Source organism: Schistocerca piceifrons, chromosome 2 (assembly GCF_021461385.2).
Source record: "Schistocerca piceifrons isolate TAMUIC-IGC-003096 chromosome 2, iqSchPice1.1, whole genome shotgun sequence".
Taxonomy (NCBI): domain Eukaryota; kingdom Metazoa; phylum Arthropoda; class Insecta; order Orthoptera; family Acrididae; genus Schistocerca; species Schistocerca piceifrons.
Window position 1 is genome coordinate 670,428,341 of NC_060139.1, and position 26,731 is coordinate 670,455,071.

Sequence of the window (26,731 nt, forward strand, 5' to 3'; positions counted from 1 at the left end):
GATATAAACTGATCAATTATTCTTACATACACAGCCTTTTCAATAACTGTAACAAACACTGATGGCATAGAAATAGGTCTGAAATTGTCAACATATCCCTTTCTCTCTTTTTATAAAGCAGCTTTACTACTGAGTACTTTAATCGTTCAGGAAACTGACCATTCTTAAAGGAAAACTTACAAATATGGCTAAGTGCAAGGCTAAGATGTGCAGCACAGTACTTTAATATTCTGCTAGGAACTCCACAACATCCAAGAGAGTCTTCAGTGATTTAATAGTTGTCTCAGTCTCCCCCTTGCCAGCATCACAGAGTAGTATTTCAGACATCAGTCTCGGAAAAGCATTTACCATGGAAGTTAAATGATTCACTGTAGAAACTAAGTTTTTATTTAATTCACCAGCAATACTCAGAAAATGACTGTTAAATACTGTACATATAGCTGACTTATTAGTTACAGAAATACTTTTACTATGAAGTGACTTTATATCGTTGACCTTGTGCTGCTGACCAGACACTTCCTTCACAACTGATCATATGGTTTTAATTTTATCCTGTGAATTAGCTGTTCTATTTGTATACCACATACTCTTTGCCTTTCTAATAACATTTTTAAGCACCCTACAGTACTGTTTGTAGTGGGCTACTGCAGCTTGATTGTGACTACTTCTAACATTTTGATATAATTCCCACTTTGCTTTACATGATATTCTTATTCCACTAGTCAGCCACCCAGACTGCCTTTTACTGCTAGTACCTCATTTAGAATGTTCTGATGGAAAGCAACTCTCAAAGAGCATGAGAAATTTGTTAAGGAAAGCATTGTATTTGTCATATGTGTTATCAGCACTGTAAACGTCCTGCCACTCATGTTCCTTAATGAGGTTTAAAAAAACTCTGTTGCCATTCGATTAGCTTTCCTACATAGTTTGTAATTATATGTGACATCTGTTTGAGTGCAAAAGTCTTTTAGTGTTAAAATTTGTGCATTATGATCTGAAAGGCCATTCACCCTTTTACTAACAGAATCCCATTTTTTATTAACTGGATTGGCCACATTGGACCACTTCAGTCCTCCATGTTCACTTTCTCTCTGAAAATTGGACTACTTACTTCTTGCACTCCGTCCAGTACTTTTTCATTTGTTCCTAACGCAATTTTCTTAACTCGTCTGAAATCTCTACCAGTCTTTGGTGCGTCATTTATGCTGAAAATTTATGATTATTAAGGAGAGTGTTAATTTTGTTTTTGTTCTCTGCATAAGTCCGACTGCTTCAAGATCTTGCTGAATTTCTTTGACCCACTGTCCTCTTGTCTTCTGTCCGAGACTTCTCATAACTAGTTTTAAAATCCTGTTGTCAGGCAGTCATAAGACATAAAAGAAATATGAGATTCTTATCTTCTTCATTGTGCTGGTGATTGGGTCAATCTCACAATAGACAGTTTCATTATGGAGGATTCTCCGGACTCCATCAATCTGGTATTTTTTATTGATGCATGTTCTTATAATTCTTCTTTCAGTCTTGAGGAGTTGATTGGTTCTTCTTTCATTTTTAATTTGGAACAGAGTTTCACAAGCCTAAGTTGCTTCTGAGAGTGTTACAGTTTTGTTATGTTGGATCTTATTGTCTATTGACAGGCATTTCTTATTATATGTTGACCAGGTTAGAAATTGTGCTTTTTTCATTTTGTTGTTCTATTTATCCGTGTTGCTTTCTCACCCAAGTTGTGCAACATAATTTCTCCAAGATATTTAAATTGTAGAACTATGTTAATTGCTTGATCATTTATGAAGATTTTATCTATGCAAAGAGGTTTCACAGGCATGATTTCAGTTTTCTCAAAGGATATTTGTAATCATATTTTTGAAGCAATTTTCTGGAGACTTGTGATCTGAGCACGAACTTCTTCCATGTCAAGGGCTAAGAGAGCTAAATCGTCAGCAAACTCGAGGCAGTTTGCTCTTATTGCTGGTTTTCCTCCAATTTTGATTTTACATGGATTTTATTTTTGCCAGATTGTCATGATGTAATCAAAGGCCACATTTAAAAGCAAAGGGGACAATCCATCACCTTGTCTGACTCCTGTTTCTACTGTGAAAGCTTTTGACATTTCTCCTTTAAACTTCACCTTTGAATTTGTGTTAGTTAAAATTAGCTGAATGAGTCTAACCAGTTTGGGATGGAGGCTATATGCTCTAAGGATTTTTAGAAGTGTGGGTCTATGAACACTATCATATGCTTTTTTTAAATCTATGACTGAGATGAATAACTGTTTGTTTCTATACTTGTAATACCCCATTATTAGTTTCGGGCTAAGAATTTAATCTGAGCAGCTTCTGTATGGTTGAAATCCTCCTTGATGTTCTCCAAGTTGTGGTTCCAGAATGTTTTTGATCCTATTGTAAATTATGCGAGAGAAAATTTTGTATGTGCAGTCCAGAAGGGTTATTCCTCTGTAATTATCTGGGTGGGTTCTATCTCCTTTTTTAAATAATGGAGGTCCAGTGCTCTGGAATTTTTTCTGATTCATATTTCAATTAGATGTTGGTGGAGATTTATGACTGCAGGTTTTCCAGCATTCTTTCAGATTTCTGCAAATATGTGGTCTTCACCGCATGCCTCATAATTTTTTACTTCCTGAATGCCATTTAGTAATGAAGAATGAATAAAAATATTGTAACTATGAAGGCTTTCCCGGCATAATAATTGATAATATTCTTCTCGGGTATGCAGCCGGATCATGAAGACATTATGATCCGGCTGCATACCCGAGAAGAATATTATCAATAAAAATATTATCTATGGCTGTGCTACTATTCCCCTGCACTCTGGTTGGAAAAACCAGTCTGCATCAGATCATATGAGTTTAAGAAATCTACCAACATCCTTTTTCTTGCACAGTCATGTACAAAATTAATATTGAAGTCACCACATATAACTAATTTTTGGTATTTTCTATAAAGTGAACTGTAAAGTGAACCATGAATCCTCTCTAGCTTTTATATTAGAAACTTTGAAATTTATGCAGTAAATCTTTCTTTTATATCAAGTAAGGGAAAAAAATTTTGTTAACCATGTAGCAGGTACTAACACCTTTTACAACAGTATTTCATTTGCTAACATTTTATTGACAAAAAGGTTGACATTGGTTTGTACATTAGAAAAGACCAACCAACTATTTCCCACTACTTTTACTCCGTCAGCGAAGAGCTGTAACTTCAACTGTGTTTGATTCTACAAAAGCCATAACAATGGTGTCAAATCTTTTGGTCAAAACTCAGTGTGTCATTTCTCATACCCAAGATGTTTAAAGAGGGAAATGTTTATGAATGAACAGGCCTTAAGAAAAAGCCTGAAGTCAGTAGATGTGTGTTGTGCATATCAGAACATCACATGGAAATCACTGAAATTGAACAGAATCATCTTGATGGACATAAGCCAATAGAATACAACTTGAGGACCAGTAAGAGAAATGGAGTGGTTGTATGTGCAGAAAATGAAGTAAAGTGCCAAGCTCTTCTGGTTAATAAATATTGTGTTGAACAACAGTTTGAAAGTGTGCCACAATAGTGGATCAGGAAATACACAAGCAAGTACCACTGGCAGTTTTCAGACCACCAGCAGAATATATCTTAAATTTCATTAAAAAGAGTTAGGGACAGTTTTAATAAAGTTATGCAAATGTAATGAGAATCACTGTTTGTGGATACTTTACTATTGTTTTTCTGTCAAACAGCACTGACAGATGACACGTATAGCTGTTGTTGCACAACTTTAGATTATTTGCCACAATAAATTTCCCTAGACTGATTGCAGGACATACTGTGACACCAATAGACAATTTGTTTTTAGAGACAACAACAACAACAACATAATCATAAACAATGACTACTTCACAGCACTCTGAGAGAAACTATGGGAAGAACATTGGAAATGGATTAATAAGGACAATACAGATGGAAGATTTTATTCTTTCTACAGTATATGATGTCTTGGTGTCAACTAAAATCAAGCAGAAGTAAGGATAAGTAAGTGCTGGTTAACTTCTGGGAAAGTATCTTACGCAAGGATAAGAGTGTTAGACCTAATGATAAAATATAAATAAAATATATTAAGGATAAAAATATGCATTTTAATTCATTATCTCACAGAGCACTGAAATACTGCAAATTTTTAAATGTGATCCCACACAAGTGTTTGGGTATTAAAGTACAACACAACTACTTACAAGTTATTCATTGAGAATATCTCTCAACTATGTACATTTTAATCATTTGCACAGCATTTATCAAGAATGTATTTTCCTTCATATGAGGGCTATTCGGAAAGTAAGGAACAATAGGTCACGAAATGGAAACCACAGTGGAAATCAAAATTGTTTTATTTGCAATGGTTAGCTACTTCTCTACACAGTCGCTGCTCAGACTTAGACATCTGTTGTAGCATTGTACCAACTTTTCAATTCCATTGTTATAGAAGACAGCTGCCATTGGTTTTCGACAATTTTCTATTCTGGACTGCAGCTCGTTGTCTGTGTCAAAATATTGTCATCATAACCAGCAGTTCATTTGAGCAGAGATGAACCTCAGGGGTAGCCCATTAATACTGTATTGTGGGTGATCAAACACTTCCCATGGAAAATGCTGCAGGAGCATCTTCATTGCCCCTGCAGAGTGTGGCCAAGAATTATTGTGAAGAATGAACCACATGACAGTTATGTTATGTGGATTGCATAGCTTCAGGCGAAATCTTTCATCAGGCCCTCATACTTGGCAGGAGATGCTAAATTCTAGCCATCTTTACTTTCTCACTGTGAGCTCAGAACTGAAAAGAGGGACACGATGCTATCGCCGGGCACACTAGACACAGTGCCCAATGCATATGTACAAAACTCCATCTGATTTTTCACTGTATTTTCCACTTCGCGACTGATCGTTCCTTACTTTCTGAATACCCCTCGTATATGGAAGCCAAAGCATCATTTTTAGGTCTCAAGTACAAAGTAAGAAAAGATAGCATTTCACATGTGTCATTATAATTTTTAAACATAAAAATGTAACGAATATAATATTTTATCAATGAAATAACACATATTTTTTGATTACATTACATGAAGACTAAAATCATTTATAGCTACAGACTAAGTTCATAGGCATAAAAAGTATTTAGTTACCATCTTCTGAAATTATAACATCTGAGGATAGCATAAAGAAGAATTCTTCTATTGAGAATCAGACAAGAAAAATGTACACAAGAAAGAAAATACCCAATGCAGAAAATAATTCATTTGGGACCTTGAGTTGTAAGACAAACACCAAGTCTGAAGTAGCACCAAGAACCTCTGATTCCATAAAACCAGTTTTCTGACTTTTGTTGCCCCAGATGTTGTAATTTTATCAGTTACTGATCACGTCTATTCATGTATTGATACATGGCTCCAAAGTGAAATGCACTTTTTAAACTATCACAGTTAAAGCAGTTAGAAGCTTCCAAGACAATACTATGTATTGTTTTTATATTAAGGGAGATTTCCATTGGTACTTCTCTTCATTTAATATATTTATTCTCTATATATTATCAGTATTTTTCTTTGGCACTCTAAAAAATTATTTATCATCACACACACACACACACACACACACACACACACACACACACACTAGTATAAACTCTGTCTAAATATATTAACAACTACATGTATCCACAAATGCACTTTTTTAAAATAGCATTAAAAATACTGAATGTAAAATCTCTATAGAATCACAAAGAATCCCTATATCCTTTCATAAAATTTTACATACTGTAAATAAGAGACTGATTTGTACAGAAGTTACAGACATATTATCATTAGTCCTATTCCCGCATTGGTGGTAAGTAAGATGTGATGCAGTAGCTATTATTACAGGATGGTTTTTCATTTTTTATTGTATGTATAAATTCCTCTGTGTTAAATGCAACAGATCCGGCTTTGTACAGTGGTTCATCTTCTGCAAACCATTTTCCTATATCAATATCCATGAAAAAGAAACTGATTTCCTTGAGGGCTGCTTCTGGTGAGTCTACAAACCACGAAAAGATATATGTTAAACACACTCCTGATAAATGTTTCAGCAATACAATTAGAGGTTTTTAATGTTTTTTAAGCATGTCTTCCAAACATAAATAATATACATAGTATGGCACACTCTTACATGATATTATGTATATGATGTTGTTATCACACTGCATGTGATCTTCATCTAGTACTGATTTTTGGCATATAATACTGTTCTAGATCTAGTGATGTGTACTTTTAACAATTTCTTTATGTGTTACATACAATATGTGGAGAAAGTTTCATTTTGGATAACAGTGCTGCATTTTGTAATTTTCATATACCGTAGTGTATCTGCCAATGGCCTTGCCGCGGTGGTAACACCGGTTCCCATCAGATCACCGAAGTTAAGCACTGTCAAGCTGGGCTAGCACTTGGATGGGTGACCATCCAGTCTGCTGAGTGCTGATGGCAAGTGGGGTGCACTCAGCCCTTGTGAGGCAAACTGAAGAACTACTTGATTGAGAAGTGGTGGCTCCGGTCTCGTAAACTGACATATGGCCAGGAGAGCGGTGTGCTGACCACATGCCCATCAATATCTGCATCCAGTGATGCCTGTGAGCTGAGGATGACACAGCGGCCAGTCGGTACTGTTGGGCCTTCCAAGGACTGTTCAGAAGAAGTTTAGTTTTTTAGTAGTGTAGCTAGCTTTTTAGTCCTCTTAACTTTCCCTGAATCATAAATATTAACAAGGCTTCCAAAACCATGTCCACATATTTTCCACAGACCTCTGCCATGCCTATACACTGCACTACACACTGTTAAACATAGTGACAAGAAGTAACACTGTTAAATAAATTTTGCAGGTTAGAGGTTTTGAAGCTGGTATGTTAAGTATAGATATAAAATGATGAGCCAGACATTAAGACTACTGCCCACCATGAAATTGAATAGCACATGGCAGCAATGCAGGCATGTGACACAGTAAAAAAAAAGAATATAAGTGAAGCAGAGATGAATAGGGATTTTTTTTTCTAGTGATGATATGGACTGAAAATGAGGAAATCCACTGACATAAGAGACTTTGACAAATGGCAGATTGTTATGGCCTGGTGCCTGGGAATGAGCATCTCAGGAACTATGAAGTTCATTAACTGTTCACATCCTACTATTGTGACCATCTATGGAAACTGGCTGAAGGACCACCAGTAGGCAACCAGGTGTTGCAAGATGCAGGACAGAGGCGTGCTCGTTCTGTAAAGCAGGATTGGTGGCAATCTGTGATATATCTGATGATACTGTATAATTCTGGTGCTGGCAAAAGTGTTTCAGAGCACACTGTTCAGTGCACATTGTTTAACATGTAATTATACAGCAGATGATATCTACTCAATCCTATTTTGACACAATGACATCAATTATGATTGCAGAGGACATGGGTTTATCAAGATTGATCCATTGATCAATGGAAATATGTCACCTGATTGAAGGAATCATGGTTACTTACTTCCCCTGGTTAATGGTAATGCCTGGATACACTGTCATCAAGGCAAATGGCTGCTCAAAACATGCATAGTGCCATAGACATGAACCAATGGGGGCAATATTATGGTATGACAGCCATTCACCTGAGCCTCCATAGGATCTATGGTAGTAACTGAAGGCACCACAACAGCTCTGAACTACGTAAGCAACATTGCAGGCGACCATCATGCCTTATTGCTTAGTGATTTCCAACATCTTCCCGCAGGATAACTATCCATCTCACACATCCAGAACTGTGTTGCTGTATTTTCAGGAACATAAAAGTGAACTCATGTTGATGCCTTGGCCACCATATCCACCTGACCTGAACTCAAGAAACACATCTGGGATAATACTAAATACCAGCTCCTGCATACATTGGTCTGCAATTTACAGGAATTGTGTGACCTGTGCATAGACATCTGGTGGCACATACTTCCAGAAACCTACCAAGGACTTGTTGAATCCATGCCATGCAGAATCACTTATGTTTTCTGTTCCACATATGGATCAACAAGCTATTAAGCAGGTGGCTATAATTTTTCTGGCTCATCAGATATTTTTGTTAATACAGACTATAATAAAAGATTTCAGTCTTTCTACCAGCCATAAAAATAGGAGCAACTGGAACATGGCAGATAGACACAAAAATTTAAAAATACTTTTGGGTTTCAGTAGTTTCTAGCTTTTCTGCTTCAGGATAAGGATGGAGAACAAGAAAAAGAAATGATATTGGCACAGTTTTTGAAGGAAAGGAAATGTGACTTCAAAAGCTGAATGATTATAAATCAACTGTATTTAAGGGAACATTCACTTGAGAAAACTCAAATGGCTCTGAATCACTTGAGAAAACTATAAAATTGTGAGCCAGAATGGCTTGGCGTAACTTAAATTCTCCCAGTCTTCACAACAGATGGGCCCCCCTCATTTTGGGATTGGGAGGCAGATGACCTGCCTTTCCAAACCTAGACCTACCTAGCCCTCTTCCTCCCTGAGGATGTAACTAACAGTTGTGAAAGTTGTGGTAGCTTCTTGTGCATTTATATGTATCTATCAACAGAACTAAGTACTGACTAGCCATTCTGTATCATAATGTTATGATTATGAAAGTAACAATGAACCAATACCTTATAATAAAACCTAGAGTATTTTTAAAAATGAACTGTTGGGAACCAATAATACTAACATATCTAAAATTTAAAAAAAATAATTATAAAAAAAATAATGAAGTGCATGAAGAAAGGAAAAGAAGAAAGGGGTTACAAAATGAAGTAATATTAAACAACAAGTACAGTATATAAGTTCACCAGACAAAACATTAGTCATCCCCTTAAAAGGACAAACTGGTCACTTTGGAGCACTGCAGATGGTGTATGACTGGTACCAGTTGATCACGTGACCCTCCATTGGTGACTCAGTGAAGTGTTGTGTACGTGCTAGTCGGCTGTCTGGTACAGCACAGTAAGATGGGTGAATGTGGGAAATGTGACAGACTGGCAGAAAGGAGCTATTCTGTTTGGATATGTCCACAACCACACTGTGAATGAAGCAGCCTGATTTGTTGGTTTATGAATAATGACTGTGCAAAATGGTGTACTACTCAACTACTCACAGACATGTAACACAGCACAAGGGCACCCATACCCAGGGCCGGAAGGGGGGAGGGGGGGGGGGGGAGTTACCATCAACCTATCCCCAGCTTTTCAGGGAATGGAAAAAATATAGTGCAGTCATGTGCTTTTCCTTAAAAAAAAATATTTAAAAATCGGTATTATGCAGGTTTTTAACTGCGACAGAACTGGAACTTTTATATGGCTACTTAAAAGTCACCATTCATCTTCAAAAATATTAAAAGTACACCACACCCCAAAATCTAGCCCCCCCCCCTTACAAATTATCATATGGGACCCTCAACACAGCATAATAATAGTGATCATAAAAAAATACTAACCAACATGGATCAGAGATGAGTGTCAAGCCTTGCAAATGTCAATTGATTTCCAACCCAACTGGAACTGTTGCTGTCAGTGAATATAGATCCATCTTAAATGTTTCTATGTGAACATTGTGAAGGGGACTGCATGAAATGGCCATCTTGTGTTGATTATCTCACAACATGTCATTACTCACAATTGGACACAAAGCTGAACAGCTTCAATGGGCCAAACACAGAAATGGAAGAGTAGTTTATTAGAGAAATGCAGTGTAATCTAATGAGTTGCGATTTTGTCTCTTTACAGATGATGAGGCACCAACAGCCCTATGAGGCAATTAACCTGGTGTGTGTGGAGGGTGTAGAGTAGGCTGCAGATAGTTTTGCACTGTTTTGAAGGTTTTTTTAATTACATTTTCTCATATTTTTCTCTTGTTTCTCAGATTAGAACCAACTTTTGCAGCACAAGTTTTGCGAGCTTACATTTTCAGAAACAACTTCTGCAGCACAAGTTTTGTGAGGATAAGTTATTGTTTGGTGTTTGATAATTTAGTCTTACAAAACTTGTGCTGCAAAAGTTGTTTCTAATCTGGGGGAAAAAAAAAACGAGAAAACATAACATAGTAACATATTTGTCTACATAATGCATTTACTATAGAGATTATTCAGAAATTCTCTTTACAAACTTCTAGGACTTGTAGAGGGTAGTGAGTACATAATATTTTGAAGAGAAACCCATGTCTGGAAACACACAGTTTCCATTCTACGACAGTTTTAGTTCAGATGGAATAGGGGTAGATTTTGGGAGTCTGGGTGACTTTCCCAAAATCTCTCCCTTTTTCTAGACCTCTCCAGTAATTTTCCTTCACCCTTCTTCCTTCCCCTTCAACCCTTCTGTTTGAAGAAGAAGCCGCTGACTCGGAAAGCTTGCCAATCACAACAGTCTTCTATGTGTGTGCTCTGCCGCCACTTGGGGAGTAGATTTTTTATCTCTCCAATTCAATAATTTTATCAATAATTGATTGTTTTCATTTATAACTTAAACATTACCTATTTACATTGTTGCCAAATAAAAAAAAAACAAGAGTCCAGCACATCATATATTTAGAGCAGTACTGATTTGTTAAAACAGCATATTGATGTGGCGACCAGCAACATTGTTTCTGACATTGTACTTATGAACCATGTTCTGGTTTACACCCCCATCCCACCTGGAACCTCTTCAGTTTTTACTGCAACAGTCAGAACTCATGCCAGCAGATATTCCTTAGTCTCTACAGGATTCTTGTAAATTAAACTTTGCATACGATCGCACAAGAAGTAGTCCATAGGAGTTAAATCCAGCGATCGCTGTGGCCACGCAATTGAACCACCTTGGCCAATTCAACTTTCATCATATTGTCTTTTGAGATGTCTCTGAACCACACATGAGAAATGAGGTGGTGTACCATCATGCTGAAACCACATTTCCTGATGGACATTCAGTGGCACAGCTTCCAAGAATGGGTCCAATAAGCTTTGTAGGAAGATCAAGTATGCAGGACCAGTTAACCTGAGTGGAAGGAGATATGGCCCAATCACGTAACTGTCCAAAATATCTGTCCACATGTTAACACCATACTGGTGCTGAAATCCCTAAACATTCATGGCACGAAGGTTTCCATCTGCCTAGACATGGCTGCTTTGCAAATTCAGAACATAGTTCCTAGTGAACTTACATTCATCTGTGAACAAAACTTGACATGGAAACATGGATGTGATAATGCAGTGCTGCAAGAACAACACGCAAAATGCAAAGTGTTGTGGAAAATCGGCTGGGCCCATAATGTGTACCCTTTGTAGGTAACAGATGTGAAAGTTCCTGGCAGATTAAAACTGATTAACTTCTCATGGTTGGGATTCACAGTAATATAATATTTCTTAAAAGACATCATAGTCGCCGTTGACTGTATAAAATATTTGTTGTTACTATTGTAATTTCAGCCTTATGGTCATTTTCAAGTAACACTGCAAAAATTACATTCTGTCAGAATATAAAACTATCTGACATCAGTACATGTTGTCGTCAAAAGGCTGCATTTTGACAACGACATGTACTCATGTCAGATAGATTTATATTCTGACAGAATGTAACTTTTGCAGTGTTACTTGAAAATGGCCATAAGGCCGAAATTGCAATAATAATAATAAATATTTTATACAGTCAATGGCGACTATGATGTCTTTTAAAGATTAAAACTGTGTGCCGGACCGAGACTCAACTCGGGACCTTTGCCTTTTACGGGCAAGTGCTCTACTATCTGAGCTACCAAGCTCACAGCTTTACTTCCGCCAGTACCTCTTCTCCTACTTTCCAAACTTCACAGAAGCTCTCCTGCGAACCTTGCAGAACTAGCACTCCTGGAAGAAAGGATATTGCAGAGACATGGCTTAGCCACAGCCTGGGGGATGTTTCCAGAATGATATTTTCACTCTGCAGTGGAGTGTGCGCTTATATGCAACTTCATGGCAGATTAAAACTGTGTGCCAGACCAAGACTTGAAGTTGGGACCTCTGTCTTTCGTGGGCAAGTGCTCTACCATCTTAGCTAACCAAGCATGACTCCCACCAAGTCCTCACAGCCTTACTTCTGCCTGTACCTCGTCTCGTAGGTAGAGCACTTGCCCGCGAAAGGCAAAGGTTGTAGGGCCAAACAAGTGTGTCAAGCTTCAGTTTATGTAATAGTTGCCTTCATATTTTCAACTTCGCTTTGACACCTGGGAAGTGAAAACACCTCTTTTATTTTAAAAATTATTTGGATTCCTTTCTATATTTCATTTTGAGAATTGAATTTTAGGAATACTGGCCACTTTCACAAATTCCACACATGTGGCTGCCCATATGACCTAACAAATCATGAACTGCATATTTTAATACTTTTATAAACACAGAAACTCAGCAAAAATATGACTAGAAATGGACAATGTCTATACTCTGGACTGATAAATAAATACAATATCTGCATTCACAATAAGAATATTAGAAACAATACTTAATGCCATATGTATGCAAATATGTTTCAGGGCATGTACTGAAGTTTATGAAAAAGCTACCTGATCCATGAGAAGCATTTCGAGTATCTGATAAACCATAACATCCCCTAATACTGTCAGGATGAGTGTACTGTGCTTGATAAACTTTTGTAGGTCCCATTAACTTCCTCCATTCCTGAATGGCATTCTTTCTCGCTAAAACATACACATCACAGGGACCACTGGAACAAAGCAACAGTTGCATATATTACACCTACCACATTTAAAAAATATATATGTTGAGAGCTTCCTGTTATAATCCTGTAAGAAAATGATTATGAATACAATAACTAACCTTTGCATGAATGTAATAAGGCGATGATAAAAGAATTTTTCTTTATGTTCTGCATAGAATTCTTCCACTTGTGCTTCACTTAGATGAACTCGTTTATTCCTCACAACATAAAATCCTTTGGCCAATATTTTATCTCGAATATCCTGAAACCATTCAAAGTTGTTGAAACATCATAGTGTGAGTAATCTAATACTAAAAGAAAAGAACAAAATAAAACTCATGAAGTAACTACGACTTTACTAAAATGAATAATAATACTGCCAGATAGGCAATCAAGTGCCTATTGATCTTCTGCGTTATGGAAAAATCTATTAGCATTTTCCTTCTCCACTCTTTTCCAACACACTGGTGGCCAATATACACAGATACCGTCACAACAACCATTTATCTACTATTAACTTTTCTTGTTCACTTGCTTTTTATGCATCTTCTCTCATATAGATAAATGTAAATTAATGCAGATGAATAGGAAAAAGAATCCTGTAATATTTGAATACTCCATTAGTAGTGTAGCGCTTGACACAGTCATGTCAATTAAATATTTGGGCGTAACACTGCAGATATGAAGTGGGACAAGCATGTAATGGCAGTTGTAGGGAAGGCGGATAGTCGTCTTCGGTTCACTGGTAGAATTTTGGGAAGATGTGGTTCATCTGTAAAGGAGACCGCTTATAAAACACTAATACGACCTATTCTTGAGTACTGTTTGAGCGTTTGGGATCCCTATCAGATCGGATTGAGGGAGGACATAGAAGCAATTCAGAGGCAGCTGCTAGATTTGTTACTGGTAGGTTTGATCGTCATGCGAGTGTTACGGAAATGCTTCAGGAACTCTGGTGGGAGTCTCTAGAGGAAAAGAGGCATTCTTTTCATGAATCACTACTGAGGAAATTTAGAGAACCATCATTTGAGGCTGACTGCAGTACAATTTTACTGCCACCAACTTACATTTCGCGGAAAGACCACAAAGATAAGATAAGAGAGAGTAGGGCTCGTGCACAGGGATATAGGCAGTCATTTTTCCCTCATTCTGTTTGGGAGTGGAACAGGGAGAGAAGATGATAGTTGTGGTATGAGGTACCCTCTACCACACACCATATGGTGGATTGCGGAGTATGTATGTAGATGTAGATCTTTGGACCTAGCTTCATACTTGCTCTGCCCCCCCCCCCCCCCCCCTCCTTTTTTTTCACAACTCTTCTTGCTCTTTCCCATACTACATAACCAGCCATGTCAATTACATAACAACATCAAAAGTGGCTGCATGTATTTAGGTACGAACTTCAGCTCCACAGAAACAGTCAGCTGTTATTACTTGATATGAGTCTATCACTCAGTATTTCATCTTAAAGAGACTCAACTGGGAGAAACACACTGATGATCTGCTGGAACATTTGATCTCAGCTACTGCTGCTATTAGGATCATTGCAAACTTTGGTGATAAACATATAAGTAAATTAGCTTACTATGCCTGTTTTCATTCCCTGTTTTCATATAGCATATTTTGGGGAAACTGATCATTAAAGAAAAAAGTATTAATTGGACAAAAGTGTGTAATCAGAATAATAGCTGGAGCCCAGCCAAGATCATCTTGCATTTAAGGAATTCACTTATGAAATTTGTTATTAGTAACACATCCCAGTTCAAAAGCAATGGCAATGTGCACAGTTACAACACTAGGAGAAAGGCTGATCTTCACTGCTTTGGGTTAAATCTAACTTTGGCACATAAAGGGGCGAACTACACTCCTGGAAATGGAAAAAAGAACACATTGACACCGGTGTGTCAGACCCACCATACTTGCTCCGGACACTGCGAGAGGGCTGTACAAGCAATGATCACACGCACGGCACAGCGGACACACCAGGAACCGCGGTGTTGGCCGTCGAATGGCGCTAGCTGCGCAGCATTTGTGCACCGCCGCCGTCAGTCTCAGCCAGTTTGCCGTGGCATACGGAGCTCCATCGCAGTCTTTAACACTGGTAGCATGCCGCGACAGCGTGGACGTGAACCGTATGTGCAGTTGACGGACTTTGAGCGAGGGCATATGGTGGGCATGCGGGAGGCCGGGTGGACGTACCGCCGAATTGCTCAACACGTGGGGCGTGAGGTCTCCACAGTACATCGATGTTGTCGCCAGTGGTCGGCGGAAGGTGCACGTGCCCGTCGACCTGGGACCGGACCGCAGCGACGCACGGATGCACGCCAAGACCGTAGGATCCTACGCAGTGCCGTAGGGGACCGCACCGCCACTTCCCAGCAAATTAGGGACACTGTTGCTCCTGGGGTATCGGCGAGGACCATTCGCAACCGTCTCCATGAAGCTGGGCTACGGTCCCGCACACCGTTAGGCCGTCTTCCGCTCACGCCCCAACATCGTGCAGCCCGCCTCCAGTGGTGTCGCGACAGGCGTGAATGGAGGGACGAATGGAGACGTGTCATCTTCAACGATGAGAGTCGCTTCTGCCTTGGTGCCAATGATGGTCGTATGCGTGTTTGGCGCCGTGCAGGTGAGCGCCACAATCAGGACTGCATACGACCGAGGCACACAGGGCCAACACCCGGCATCATGGTGTGGGGAGCGATCTCCTACATTGGCCGTACACCACTGGTGATCGTCGAGGGGACACTGAATAGTGCACGGTACATCCAAACCGTCATCGAACCCATCGTTCTACCATTCCTAGACCGGCAAGGGAACTTGCTGTTCCAACAGGACAATGCACGTCCGCATGTATCCCGTGCCACCCAACGTGCTCTAGAAGGTGTAAGTCAACTACCCTGGCCAGCAAGATCTCCGGATCTGTCCCCCATTGAGCATGTTTGGGACTGGATGAAGCGTCGTCTCACGCGGTCTGCACGTCCAGCACGAACGCTGGTCCAACTGAGGCGCCAGGTGGAAATGGCATGGCAAGCCGTTCCACAGGACTACATCCAGTATCTCTACGATCGTCTCCATGGGAGAATAGCAGCCTGCATTGCTGCGAAAGGTGGATATACACTGTACTAGTGCCGACATTGTGCATGCTCTGTTGCCTGTGTCTATGTGCCTGTGGTTCTGTCAGTGTGATCATGTGATGTATCTGACCCCAGGAATGTGTCAATAAAGTTTCCCCTTCCTGGGACAATGAATTCACGGTGTTCTTATTTCAATTTCCAAGAGTGTATGTGTCCACAAAAGTCATTGGTCACTTATCAAATAGCATCTAATGTCTGACAGAGAGCTGTCCAACATTCAAAACAAATTTAAAACATAAAATTCTGAATGACAGCTCCTTCTTCTCAGTAGATGAATTATAAATTAGTAATCTTGCAAGGAAAAAAGTTGAATTATGGCAGGTAAAGAAACCCTCTGTTCAACTGACATGTTCCACATCATTGTGAAGTGTTGCATTATAACCTATGGAACAAGTATTATCTTGGAAACTTCTCCTTCATGGTGAGAGTTTTCAGTAACCATTTTCATTAGCTAAATCTGTTTAAAGTCTATGTTAAAATGTAGGTCCCACTATAAATGGCTGAGTAAGTCTGTCCAAAGGATGTAGAAATGCAACAGTATACTACCCTCAATAGGACCATACGTTGTAAAGCACTGTGGTGTTTATACCCACCTTCAGGTTGATGACAGCTTTACTTTCTCAAAGGGTTGGGCCAGTTAATACTTACTTCAGTGTTGGCAATATATTTGTTATAACAACAAATTTGCAGGCATACATGATTTGATTATCCACATTCAAAAGTTAAAAAATAACATGAGACCCTGCATAAAAATTTCTCAGTTCCCTTGCCACATAAAATTCCAAACTCTCGATGATATCCTTCATCATCTTCATCAGAGACTAAAACTGACTGATATCACTCAATATCATTAACAACTTAGAATTTTGTCTGAATCTGATGCGGCAAATGAACCAAGAAATGCTTATGCAAGGAATCCATCCTCCAAAACTTCATAGCAATATGAGACTAATGTGTGTACTAAAAGTTGTCCTGACATTATGTCATACTGTGGGGACATCAACGCAACGCTGCTAATGTCTTGAAACTACAAAAGAAGGCAATAAGACTGATATGTAGCTTGGCACCCAGAGCTCACTGTAGGCCAAGCTTTAAAAAATTACAGATTATGAACCTGCCATCAATATTTATACTACAGTGTGTAATGCATATTAAGGAAAACTATCCGAGTTATCAACAGTATGACATGCGACACACGAAACAAGCAGGACCTAGTTTCTTTCCAATGTAACTATAAAAAAACACAAAAGTGCTTCTTATACAAGTCCATAAAAATTTTTAATGCCATACCCCAACATATCAGGGATCTTCCAATTCAACAATTCAAGAAAAAAGTAAAAGAATTTCTTTTTGAGCTCAGCATGTATGAAGCTGATGAATTTTTAAGGGAGGCAAAGAATATGGTATGACTACACTTTGTGATCAGTTTTTATATGCTTCTATATATGAGTAAGTCTGTAATTGGCTAATTTACTATGCAATATCAATTTGTACCAGAAGTTTCTCTGTTTTGTTTTTGTGTGAAGGTACCATAATTATTTGTGTAATATTTATATTGTGTAATATTTTTATTGTTTTTGTAATTATTTGTGTAACATTTATACTGTGTAATATTGACTTTTGTAATGCCTCAGATGATCTCTGAGGTCTCTACAACGATAAACAATCAATCAATCAATCTATGACACAAATACATGATTTATCAGGAAAGCAGCCACAACCTGTGGGTGACACTTGCCATGTGTTGAGTCTGTCCACAAAGTGGCATACACAATATCATTTCAGGTTGTGATATTCTCATATAGCATGCATAATCTTCTCCCTAATGAGGATCAAGACATCCAGCATGACTTTCACCAATGCTTTCCTTGCTAGAGGCTACCAATGACCTGTGGTGGCAGGATTGTGGGTGTGATGCTTCAATTGAAATGTGTTTGCAGTGCCATCCCACTTTCCTACAATTCAAATACTATGTGCCAAATGCACATGACCCACAGTCAATGCCATTGTATAGGGAATGATCTGGCTAATCTAAGCACACAATTTCCTCATATTACAGATACTTGTCATTAGCTCAGTAGGGATATTGTTGTCTATCAGATGTCCATCCACAATGAAACATGTGCATATGCTGCGCAGGATGTCATCACTACAGACCACAGCCAGCACAATAGCTGTAAGAAAACCACCCAGTGGTATATGCATTCCTAACATGCTGCTGCCCCAGTTGAGAAGACTGCCATATCAGTACTTTCTCACATTATTGGCAAGATTGTAACCTGTTTCAAAAGTATGCCACTGATGGTTAGAGTCACACTCTAAGCTAAACCGAGACTCATCTGTGAACAAGACACTACAAGACTGTTCCTGGGGTCACTCCTTTCTCTGGGGCATTCACTTTCTTTACATTAGAGAAATGCATCTGGTAGATCACCTTTCAAATCTGATAGCGCGCAATGTGATGGGAGTTGTGCAATCCAGAGCCTGCCATGAGAATTCTGTTCAGGTTCAGTGCTGTTCTATTTGTATGTCTTTAGGCAATTAAAGCAACACAATGGTACTGGGTTGTATCACTTCGTCAGTCTTCCTGGTGTCACCACTCAATGTTTTCTCCTTCCTCGAAAATTCTCCACAACCATGAAATGAAACTGAGGGCGATATTCTGGTGATATTCCACAGACAGGGGCTGGTCTATACATGCCAGTGATTCAGCCAAATGTAATGCAATTGAAATGTATTCACAGTACCATCCCACTTTCCTACAATTCAAATACTGGGTGCCAGACACACGCAACACACAGTCAGTGCCACTGTATCTGTGACTTCTGCCCACATGAACCGTGGCCGAGACAGTAAGCAATGTCTTACTACCATGTTACATATTTCATGTTTTGCCTTCCCAAAGTCTAGTACCTCGCACCCCCTGCCCTCTCAACGAAAATATCCCTTCACTTACATACATGAGTTTAATAACTATCGATATATCAATATAATGATTATATACTGAAATGAGCATGAAACACAGTTGTAAGTTCTGAGGCAGTGATCAGAATTTAAGGATGTAGCTTAACACAAAAAGAATGTTTGAAAGAAGTAAAGAAGTTACGTAAGCTTCATTTTAGTACACAATCAGGTAAAAAAAAAAAAAAAAAAAAAAAAAAAAAAAAAAAAAAAAAAAAAAAAAAAAACTGGGCGGCATATTAATGTTTATTTTAAGCTTTTGGAAAAATGTGTCAGAAAAAATCCCTAGGCTGACTGAGGATTCAACCCCAAACCTCTGGATTCCATTCTTATTGTTATCCACTTAAACACTAAAGCACACAAAATGTATATACTATGAAAACTATCACTTCTTGATGTCATACTTAATCCGTTTGCTCTGTGTCATCCAAAATCGATACTACAAACAATAGAATGTCTAGGATGGAATAACAACGATATGGAAAAGATAGACTGCTACTCACTACATACAAGAGATGCTGAGTCACAGAAAGGCACAATGAAAAGAATACTAAAAACATTTAAGCTTTGGGACAAGGTCCTTTCTCTGAAGTTAAACTTTCATTATCTACCCAATACCATAAACACACATATGGACTTGATGCCCAGATGCAGGAGCCGTGCATGTGGGGTCATTGTTGTTGTGTGAGTGTATGAGAGTTCTGCTTCTGAGGAAGGATTTTGTCTGAAACCTTACATATTTCTAGTATTCTTTTCATTATGTCCGTCTGCAACTCAATGCCTCTTCTATGTCCTAAGTAGCAATCTATCCTATCAATAAAATCAATACTACAATGGCTAAACAGTTCCAATACAATAAAATCAGCATCTATCCTAAATGCTTCACACTCTACCATGCACCACAGAAGGTACAGCTGGCATGTCATATCATAAACTTTCTCTTGCTATTGTCCATCACCCATCACCTGGCTTCTTAAGTACAAATCACTATAGTTTGTTAGCATGGTCTAACATGTACCAAAGAATATGAGCACATGAAATACACAGCACACTGCACTACACAGCAGTGGATTCCCAATTTTTCCAGTTCAGCATTAAGGCTTATAGTATACAGCTTGTGATACTACCACAGCTTGCTGTCTCCTTTTCCTCAGTTGCCATGCTCCACTTTAATGGTGACTGGTAGGTGTTATTCTTCCATGCCTGTCCCATTGCAATCTTTGGTACATTATTTCTTTTCTTCATCCCTTTTTGAGTTGTGTCACAATAAACATGCAAATTACTGAATTATCAAATAATTGTCAACACCACAATTAATATGTGACTTTCACTGTAGCATAATGTAAGGAAAGGGAGAGCAGCTATATACACATACAATGGAACAAAATTCCAGGCTACAGACCTATATTGGTCAGCTCTAAAGTGTTGTCTTTCAATAGTAGACTTGCAAATGTACAAGACAGCAGTTCTCACAGTCTACATGCCCCCCCCCCCCCCCACCCCCTTCCCTCCCCCCCCCCCCCCCCACATCACATACACATAGTAACATTCCAAACAACAACAAAAACATAGAGTATAACTGCAGTGCATAAACTATTTCTAAATCTGTCTTTCATGAATATGAGTTGATATGAAGTCCATAATAAATGGCTTGTTTGATCTTTGACCATAATGATCATACTGTTACAATAAGTCATTCGCATCAATCAGGTTTAGCTAAGGGAGGGAAATTACAGTTTCATAAAATCATAAATACTGGCTCAGTCACACTATTGAGGGACAATTTACTGGACAAACAATGGGATGGAGTTTACCAAAGGCAGTTAGGAAATAAACTTCATTCCTGAAAATACTCTTACACCACTATCAGTCTGGATTTCCTTCACAACCAGTCAGGGAAAGGTACAGCAAAAGCTGAGAGAAATAGTGGATAACATTTAGATAAAAGTATCTTGTGTCAGGAATAGAACTTTATTACATGCAGAGGAATAACTGTAATCATGACTAAATTTATGACCCTGCCACCTAAAAAACAAAAAATGTACACTAAACACACATAAATTAAAAATTCGAAGAACAAACCAAATACAACTGAAAACATTATTACATATGAAATACATAAAATCGGTAAAGTGAACTCCTAAAGGGCAGTAACAGTAAGACACATTATTTTAGATTCAAATTATTGGTCTCTTCTTGAATTAGTATGACCAGTAGCTGAAAATACAGGGACTATAATTGGCTTACTGTAAGTAAATCTATTAGAATTACCTCTCTTCTGGCCATAAGGATGCTTTCAACCCTGACTTGGTTCTTAGCCCCCCCCCCCGAGTCACTTTTGTACCCAGCCAATGAATCAAAGAGTATTTCATGACCAGTAAATGAATAAAAGAGTATTTCATAGAAGAGTGAAATATGCACTTGTAAACCCCATTTTTAAAAGTGTAAACAAGCAAGTAATCACAAATTAAACAACAGTCTACCTTCTTTTCATATACTGAAAATTCTTTGAGACAATAGACCCACTTGTTGACACTAATCTATCAACAACTGCTCAGTTTGACTTCCACGCATTTGATATCATTCTAGTAGAACTAAATACAAAACATTATCCTGATTTAAGGCCTTCAAATGCCTATATTAAAAAAATTCTGCAAGCGAAGCTAAAAAGGTTTGGTGATTTTCTTATTATCAGGAGTCACAGCCATGGAGAATTGTGTACGTGATAATGATTTCTTCATTTGGTGGCTACTTTATTTCCTTCTGTATAAAATATTATAATTTCAGCTTTGCAGTCACTTTCAAGTGATTTATTATTATTCTTAGTTAGACTGATGCTGAAGTCCAGGGGGTGTGCAAAACATGGAAAGACCAAAAACATAACACTTTATCATACCTAATAAGGTGTATGAAAACTATTGGCATTCAAAACAACTTCCAATCACCTCAAAATGGATAAATACAGGCCCTTTATGATTTTCAAGAGCATCTTATACTATTCTTCCTGCAAAATAGTGCAAGTTCAGGTGTTGACAATGAAATGGAAGTGATAATACAACCTTCTCTCCAAAGAAGGTCACAAAGGCTCAATAATACTGAGCTTTGGTGAACACAGCATCACCACTGAGAACAAATATTCTACCATGGGGGTTGACTTTATTAGCCAATATGGTCACACAATCCATTGTAGTAATACAACCAATAGAGTAACCATGGGGTCTTTGCAACACAATATGGCTGCCCAAACCATCACCAAACCCCAACATGTTTCAAGCAGTCTGCACAGTAGGCTTTGGAAGGCGTATGCCAGATACAAATTTGGTCACAAGTTGCAAACAGTGTGAGACAAGACTGATCTGACCAAATGACTTTCTTTCTGTGCTCAATTGTCCGCATTTATGTTCAAGCACGCCTTTCTCATGGTGTTTCCACATTTTTGTCCAGCCTCCATACATGTAAAGAACATCATATCCATTATTTAATCGTAGATGGGCTGTCATGTTAATATTACTTATGTGGTATATCAAGTATTACGTAAATTGTTCTTGTGTAATCCTATTGACAAATTACATTCTTTCACTTCATATTCCGATATACTGAATCAGTGAGGTTCACAAGACAATTCATGTATGGTAAAATGATGAATATGGTGTTGTTGACATGTACTATTACATACAATGTAACAAATCTTGAAAAGGACAATGATTTATTTGAAAATTCTACAGAGCCAAAATTGCAAAATTGTATCCAGAAGGAAACAAAATTGTATCCAGAAGGAAATAAAACAAGTCACATAGCAAAAGCAATTTTATTTAAAAAGCTTTGGTATTAAATATATCAGATTAGGAAATGAGGCACTTAAAGTAGTAAAGGAGTTTTGCTATTTGGGGAGCAAAATAACTGATGATGGTCGAAGTAGAGGGGATATAAAATGTAGGCTGGCAATGGCAAGGAAAGCGTTTCTGAAGAAGAGAAATTTGTTAACATCCAGTATTGATTTAAGTGTCAGGAAGTCATTTCTGAAAGTATTCGTATGGAGTGTAGCCATGTATGGAAGTGAAACATGGACGATAAATAGTTTGGACAAGAAGAGAATAGAAGCTTTCGAAATGTGGTGCTACAGAAGAATGCTGAAGATTAGATGGGTAGATCACATAACTAATGAGGAAGTATTGAATAGGATTGGGGAGAAGAGAAGTTTGTGGCACAACTTGACCAGAAGAAGGGATCGGTTGGTAGGACATGTTTTGAGGCACCAAGGGATCACCAATTTAGTATTGGAGGGCAGCGTGGAGGGTAAAAATCGTAGAGGGAGACCAAGAGATGAATACACTAAGCAGATTCAGAAGGATGTAGGTTGCAGTAGGTACTGGGAGATGAAAAAGCTTGCACAGGATAGAGTAGCATGGAGAGCTGCATCAAACCAGTCTCAGGACTGAAGACAACAACAACAACATTAAATATATCACCCTTCCATGGACAAATTCATGTCTCCATATCATAAAACACAGTGCCACATTAACAAATGTTAGAAGAGGAACAAAACTGAATCCAAAGTGGAGAAACATCAAATATAGGGTTCCAACAATTGGGCTGCTTCTGGCTCTTGGCCAACACACTGATACTCTGATACTGTTTGTTAAAGCTCTGAAGAGACTGAACACCTAAGGTCATCAGTCTCTTATTTACCTCCCTCCTCCCCCCCCCCCCCCCCCAGACAGAATCTGTGTACCCCATCTATCTGTGTCTAGAGTTAATCCCACGTACATGTGTGGGGATGTTTTCTAAATGTTCGCAAACTTACACCTGAGATGGGACAAGGGCACCAACCCATTATTTACCTAGTGGGATGTAGGATAACATCTAAAAAAAAAAAAAAAGAGAAACACATCCAGGGTGGCCAGCTTACAAGCTCTCACAGTTCATCCATGGAGTGGGTTCAATTCAGGTCAGGCTCAACTCCCAGAGCCCCAATAGTGACACTTAATGCACTCTGTTATCCAAGCAAGTCACTTGGCTTACATAAATGATTTGCCAGATATTTGAGGGCTCAACAAAACCAGTGATGTTCACTGATAAAGGGTGCAAACACATCTGTACCAGACATAGTCAATAGAGTAATGGACAACCCTTATAAGTGGCTCACAGCAAATAGCTTAACACTTATTTAATCTTACAGAAACTCATAGTATGCCAGTCCAGGCAGATAAAACAGTGTTTAAGGCATGATAAGCAGAACTCAATAGGCATACGTAAAATGGATATACGCAATTCCTTGGAATCCAGATGGGCAACAAACTGACATGCCGCCAGCATGTGGATAAGTTATCCAGAAAGCTCAGCTCTTCCTGCTTTGCATATTTTCACCCACCACTCTCCTATGAGAGAAAAGCAGCTGTGCTCAAAAAAGTAGTCGTTCTCCAAAAGTATGGTTTTACAATATTTGTAAAGTCAATAATCTAATATCTTTCAGGGAGCTTGATACTCTTATACTCACATGCTAATAAATTTACCCCTTAGAGTATTTCTGGTTAGTAAAACAGGTAAATTTAATATGAATCATGATATTCAGAATCCCTACAGTAAAAGTACAAATATTTCTGTAATGATTAAGCATCTCTGCCAATGGAGTTCTATATTGTAGTGCAAAAATCTTGAAAAAATTGCCAGAAACCAAAAAGAAAACTGGAACTCTCTGAAATCAACAGTTATAATAATGCATAGTATGAAGTGATGGATAAAAATAGCAGCTGACTAGTGTAAAAGGAATAGCATTGCTTTTTTTTCCAAAATACCTGCTCTTCTACATCTACACGGACTTCTGATAACATATGTGACTAGATTAGCAAAGGTTGTTAATATACTTTAATGAAACTGGTTGTAGTGGCCACTGTTGTCAAATAATACTGAACTGAATTGAATCCCACATCCCTGACTCTCCCCTTCACTGTAGGATTTATGGAATGATATGTGTTAGAGAGTGATCATCGATGTGCTCCTCTCTACCTCCCCCCCCCCCCCACCTTCACACACGTCAAAACAGAATAGATAAGCAAACCCAGAGATAACAGTGGTTTCCCATATTTTTGTGTGCATACAGACATGGCACAAGTATAAAACAGAGAAAGGTTAGACACATGGACTTAAACTCTCTCAGTTCATATTTTCTTTGAATTCTTCGTCTACAAGAAAATTAACTACTACTTTCAGACACTTTCTCACCCAGTTCAGTCTCTAAACGTTTCATTATCTGATATATTGTGTTATCTGTACAGACCAACAACTGTTAGTCTTAGCTTTTTGCGTCATAATCACCAGCCTGTACACAGTTTCTTTAAGCAATGTGCAAACCATATCTATTTTATTTCCCTGTATCTGCTCTCTGGCTTTCCGGTAATTTCAACAGTCCGGCTTTCAAGGAAAAACTGATTAATTTCGACAGACAAAAGTAGAGATGGCATTTGTGTGTTGTAGCTTGGAAATTCATTAGAATAATTATGTTATCTGTACCATACAAAACGTAAATAATAAAAACATTGTTTTCAATGTTTCTGTAACTGCAATATGGATAACACACAAATACTTGCATTTGATTTATAAATGCAATGTTAACTCAGATTAGGCCTGTGAGTTTTAACATTTGGTTCATCGTTCCGTGTGCAGTTGGATAATGAATAACTTATTTTTTAATTCAATGTGGTTAAGGATGCATGGGAGGAAAAACAAGTATGAATGATGCAGAATACATACAAACACATATGCATAGTCCTTGATACAGATGTATTTTATTTTGCTTTTGCATTATGTTAGTGCCACAGAAAGTGCATGTATTTTTACTAGTGAGTGTTACGGGTAATCTGCAGCTTGAATGGTTTCCTGTAATTTAATAGTTTTGGCATCATATGTTCACCATTTGTCAGCCAAGGAACCATGTAGTTGTAGTTTTCAAATGCAACTGACCATATCATTAAATGGCAGTTCGTATCACTTCTATGCTTATTTGAAAATTAATACATTGAACACATTGGAACTCAACGACTTAATTACATAATAAGCCACAAGCGGAACTATATCAATCAATTAGTAACTGAGGAAAAGGTATACGTTCTGCACGATCTTCTCTTCTTTTAGAATAGACAAATTGGGTCCTTTTTACTTTGCACTATGAGCATCACGTGCCTTTGGCGTGTATACGATTTTGTTACACTCTACAATAATTACGTTTAACGTTAAGGAATCACTAAGTCCAAACATAACTTGTTGGGTTCTGGCACTGATATCTTTCCCCGATACGGTGGTTCCACTGGAGTATAAAAAGGGCTAGGGTTCCACTTCGTTAATGCTATCAGTTCACCTGAGTACCACAATACCCCATCAACTGTAGCGGGTAGCTGTCATACGGCAAACCCTGACATTTTTACAAACGAATGTAAAGACTGACGTTCGGCGACACCTAATATGTGCGAAGTTTTATTGCAATCCTCTGTAATAGCATCTTTACAGTAGCTAAATTATATTGCTATGTTTCTGCTACTAATTTCATACTATTGAGGTACACACAATATGACCAGCCCTAAATATTCGCCGCAATACTTGTTGCGCCAGCAAAATTAACTGACCTGTAAGGCATAAGGAACTTTGATTACGTGTGGTTTAATTATAGCTAATGTGAGCTGTAAATTTTCTACCGCCAAATTCATCAGTGTACGGAAACATAAAGTTTTCTGTATAAACATGTTCTCACATACAGTACTTCAACTGCAGCCCCTCGTCCTATTTAGTATTTACTACCTATTTCATTATTGGACATATTTCAATCATTCAATGACAATTTGGTTAAGATAACTTCATCCCCGACAAGACGATTCAAAGCTTTTCTTCACAAACACTCCGTA

General features: G+C 38.3%; 1 protein-coding gene across 2 annotated transcripts; it reads right to left on the bottom strand.

Moving 5' to 3' along the window:
• Nucleotides 1-4,654: 4,654 nt before the first annotated feature.
• Nucleotides 4,655-26,731, bottom strand: LOC124776622 (nucleoside diphosphate kinase 6). 2 transcript variants are annotated; one of them, XM_047251710.1, is made up of 4 exons: nucleotides 26,456-26,731; nucleotides 12,858-13,000; nucleotides 12,584-12,744; nucleotides 4,655-6,059 (listed from the first exon to the last, which is right to left on the bottom strand). In XM_047251710.1, the coding sequence occupies exons 1-4, from the start codon at nucleotides 26,570-26,572 to the stop codon at nucleotides 5,854-5,856; spliced, it is 627 nt and encodes a 208-aa protein (XP_047107666.1). In that variant the 5' UTR covers nucleotides 26,573-26,731; the 3' UTR covers nucleotides 4,655-5,853. The 2 variants fall into 2 exon arrangements, with proteins under 2 accessions (XP_047107666.1, XP_047107667.1); XM_047251711.1 differs by lacking the exon at nucleotides 26,456-26,731 and adding an exon at nucleotides 21,108-21,174.

What these genes read in the sequence shown, in the direction of transcription:
- LOC124776622 (XM_047251710.1), bottom strand. Translation starts at nt 26,572, where the DNA reads ATGTTTATACAGAAAACTTTATGTTTCCGTACACTGATGAATTTGGCG. An exon ending in AAGTTCCTTATGCCTTACAG is followed by an intron (nt 13,001 to 26,455) that starts GTCAGTTAATTT and finishes GAATGGTTTCAG; the next exon opens with GATATTCGAGATAAAATATT. An exon ending in AAATGCTTCTCATGGATCAG is followed by an intron (nt 6,060 to 12,583) that starts GTAGCTTTTTCA and finishes CGTGGTTTGTAG; the next exon opens with ACTCACCAGAAGCAGCCCTC.